General features: G+C 37.9%; 1 protein-coding gene across 1 annotated transcript in view; it reads right to left on the bottom strand.

Moving 5' to 3' along the window:
- Positions 1-1,267, bottom strand: part of ATXN2 (ataxin 2) — a gene marked incomplete at both ends in the record, with an annotated part of 17,920 nt that extends 16,653 nt beyond the window's left edge. Inside the window, one exon of the mRNA XM_009585256.1 lies at positions 1,231-1,267. Coding sequence (XP_009583551.1) covers positions 1,231-1,267 — 37 coding nt within the window. The remainder of the gene's footprint in view (positions 1-1,230) is intronic.
- Positions 1,268-3,675: the final 2,408 nt, after the last annotated feature.

The following is a 3,675-nucleotide window of genomic DNA, read 5'->3' as shown; positions in this document are numbered from 1 at the left end:
ATTACATGCATTAACAGAAGCTAAAGTCATCAAATTGTGGAGCACCAAAGAGCTACAAAATCTGTCACAAAATTAGTCAAAAGTAATTCACTGTAGTATCAGAATCTGAGATCCTACACTAGGAGGGCTGACCAAGTATCACCCAGGTTGCTAGCTGACATGCTCGCATAAGCATACATGACATGGCGAGGATGTCTGTGTTTTGTTGCAACATCTGGTATCTCTCCCTGTCAACTTCATGCTTGTGAAACAAGAGATGCTGAAACATGCAAGGCCCTCTCCATATTTTGAGCTTTTTAACAGACAACATATCTTTTAAACTGTCAGCTATGTAATCCATTCACTCCTGCATGTTAGCCACCTTCCTGGTCTGAAAAGACATGTTTAAGGACGCTCCTATGCTCAACACTCAGTATGGAGGACGTAAAGACTAACACTTTTATGATGTTTAGTGTTTGCATATGACCTTTTTCACCACTCTTCCTCAAAGCTTCTTTATTTTTACTGAAGAGTCTTGATATCTTCAATAAACATTTATGTAAGTAAACTGTAGTCCTTTTAAACCTTCCTACTCCTGCCCCATTCCCCAAAATTAGTCATCCTTGAAAACCAGGCCAATAACAAATTAGCAAATATTTGATTAGTGCAGTTCAAAGATCCACTCTTTAAATCGAGATCCACATCTTTAGCTTTGATAAAATTATGTTCTACAAGTCAAGCCAAACCTATACTTCAACAATATAGCCTCAACAATAACTAAAGCTACACATTCAGGTTTCTGATAATACTGGGTTAGCTATTTTATAGTAAAGCTAAACAAAATTGTTATTTTTATTTAACTAAATGCTGTCTTACTGTCATCTGTTGAAGGGAGAAGCCAATGTCAGAGGCTTCAGAGAGAAACTAATTCAAAAGCATTGCCTTAAGTTAAATGTTATCCGTATCTACAACTATCATTGCAAGAAAATGCAGAAGATTTATATTAGCATAGTCAAAAGTTTAAGTGACCCTTCCCCCCTTCACCCTCCCAGGAGACTTAAATGAATGCAAGATGCTACATCTTTAGAAAAGCATACCTCAGCCTAAAATACTCATCAAGGTATATCCAAAGAAAAAAATTGAGAGAATATTCCAGTATCTGCTATTCTTACGTTGATACGTGGGTCACTATATATAAGTTGTTTCCTCATATCTAGGAAGTGGTACAATGAGGAAAAAACATATACTTACTGTAGGCTGAGGCGGTCCTTTGCCACTGCTGCGACCTCTGAAATTAAATACATACATGGGATACGATTAAAAGAACTACCGAAACTGGTTAATTTCCTAACAAGTAAGAATTCAAAAACCCATCTTAATTTAGTGTTGAGAATGGATCAGAGAAAAACAGCACCCCCCTAGAGCAGAACTTGACAACTACAGGGCCCACAGCATTTATCCTCCAAACTACAAACCTACAAGCAAGTAACATTGGTTCGTAGGCAAGAGGGTTACCTACAATAAATTACAAGGACAAAATGAAGAAAATACTAAGCCTATGTCATCATAAAAATCCAAAAATATTCTCTCTTAAGCAGAATCCTATAACTAAAGCAAATTCCAAAACTCACTGGCACACAAAACCAAAAACCACTTTCAGGCCCAACCCCTACTTAGCACAGAGCCCCTTCTCCAAGACTAGAGGCTCAGTACAGCAGCACTGTCCGTCTGATCAAGGGCTGATATAACTGATATACCCAAATAACTGACCCATGCCACAAGCTGCAGAGGAGCCCTGATTGCAAGGCCCTACCTACAGAGCTTGCTTATCAGTACTACCACAAGCCAGCAAGTGAAACTAATTAAGTCTGTCCATCCCCTCAAAAACACTAACTACTTTTAATGCAAAACTGTCAATGTGTAGCACTCGGGACACTTCAAAAAGCTTCTGAATTAACCTGTATGCTCTTAATATCTTGCAAACTGAGATGTAACAGTCTGTGCCCTCCACCTCCCCGCAGCTAGCAAGTCCGCAACTGAGACAGTTCTTCAACTTCACTGGTTATTTCAAAGTTACTTCCTTGCACCAAGAAGTCCTAGTTTCAAATATTTCTCATAGCGGTTTAGATTTGTATCACGACGACTTCATGAGTGTACACTGTAATGTGAGGCAAAATGAAGTTTTCTGTTCTATAAAAAAAAAAAATTTTTTTTAAAAATAGACCCACCTTACAGATGCACAACCATTTAATTAGAGGCCCAAAGAATCACGTTTACGTTTCAAAATAGCCAAACACCACTGAAATCTAAATCCAACTGAATGTCAACTGCATTCAATCGCTTTTGAAAATGCTATGCTGTGGTTGTATACAACCTTGCTCTCAAAACAACATGCCCTTATAAATAGGGCTCATGAGTTAGTCAAGAAATCAAAGGAACTTCTCCCAGTAAACATAAATATCCCTCCAATAAATTCTGCAGAAATAAGCAAGTCCATCAGAGAACCATGAAAGGCCTTAATGAGGAAAAAATGAAAAACCACTAAACTATCACCTGACTTGTTTAGGAAAACAAGCTTCTGAAACAGAAATGTAGTCTCATACAGCCTCACGCACACTGATGACATTTGCTGATTGGCAATAACTGCAAATTTCAGATGTCTAGCTGCCATTTTCAGAATACTTAGAGAGTACTAATCTCATTAAAAAAACCTAATGCAGATAGCCTTTATTTAATTACCTATCAGTCTTAACTTTCCATAAGGCAGCATCACAACTTCAGGCTTGCTCTGGAGACAAGCAAGTCTCACCAAGTCTGTCATTTGTCAAATGGCTACCTATAGCACAATGCTGAAGTGAGCCCTTTGTGAACCTGGAACATAATTTTTGCATAATATTCAGATGTATGATCCTCTTCTTTCTGAAAGTCATTTCACCAGATGTGAAACACTCAAGTAAAAGAGAGGTACAGTCCAATTCTGATTTTTCCTTTTATTGCCATCAAAAGCATCAACAACATGGTCTTTCAAAGAACATGGCCGAAGTCAATTTCACCAGTTCCCTCTGTTGGTCTCAAAGATTTTAGAAGATACTCCTTCCTGCATCAGCTATAGAAATGGTCAAAAGTGAAAGAGCTGGGTATCTTTGAAATAGAAAGCCCTCCCATTTTTAGTGATAAGTATTCTTAGAACTTAAAATAACTGGGTTGCTAGACTGGTCAGAAAGTTTGCAGTATTCCTTTTAAGCATCAACCTAAGCGTTCTAGATTTTCCATCTCTTACCACATTTCCAAAAGTACTGTTCCTACCCACACTTCTTTAAGAAATAATCCGATTGTGCGCATCCACACTGGCAAGAGGTCCTAACTTCTACATCAGACCAAGACTCAAGCTAATTGCAGAAATTATATATCCTATTCTGATCTAACAGATCTCTTTACAGACCTGACCTCTTTTTTTCCAGCTACAACTGTTAAACACAAACCCTTACAAAAAAGAAAGACATTCACCAATTCTGCCAATGCTACAATGCAATCAATACTGTATCTTCTGCTAAAACCAAGGTCATCAACTTGAGGTTTATATTCCAACAGGTGAAGCTCAAGTTCAAACTACCCTTTGACACATCTTTGATGCATCATATGAAAAAAACAAGGACCTTTACAAAAGCAGAAAGTAGATGATCTTTGCCAGAAGTT

The sequence above is a fragment of the Fulmarus glacialis genome, unplaced genomic scaffold, assembly GCF_000690835.1.
Source record: "Fulmarus glacialis isolate BGI_N327 unplaced genomic scaffold, ASM69083v1 scaffold40910, whole genome shotgun sequence".
Lineage (NCBI taxonomy): Eukaryota > Metazoa > Chordata > Aves > Procellariiformes > Procellariidae > Fulmarus > Fulmarus glacialis.
The sequence above is the reverse complement of the archived record's forward strand: the minus strand, read 5'-3'. Positions and strand labels throughout refer to the sequence as shown.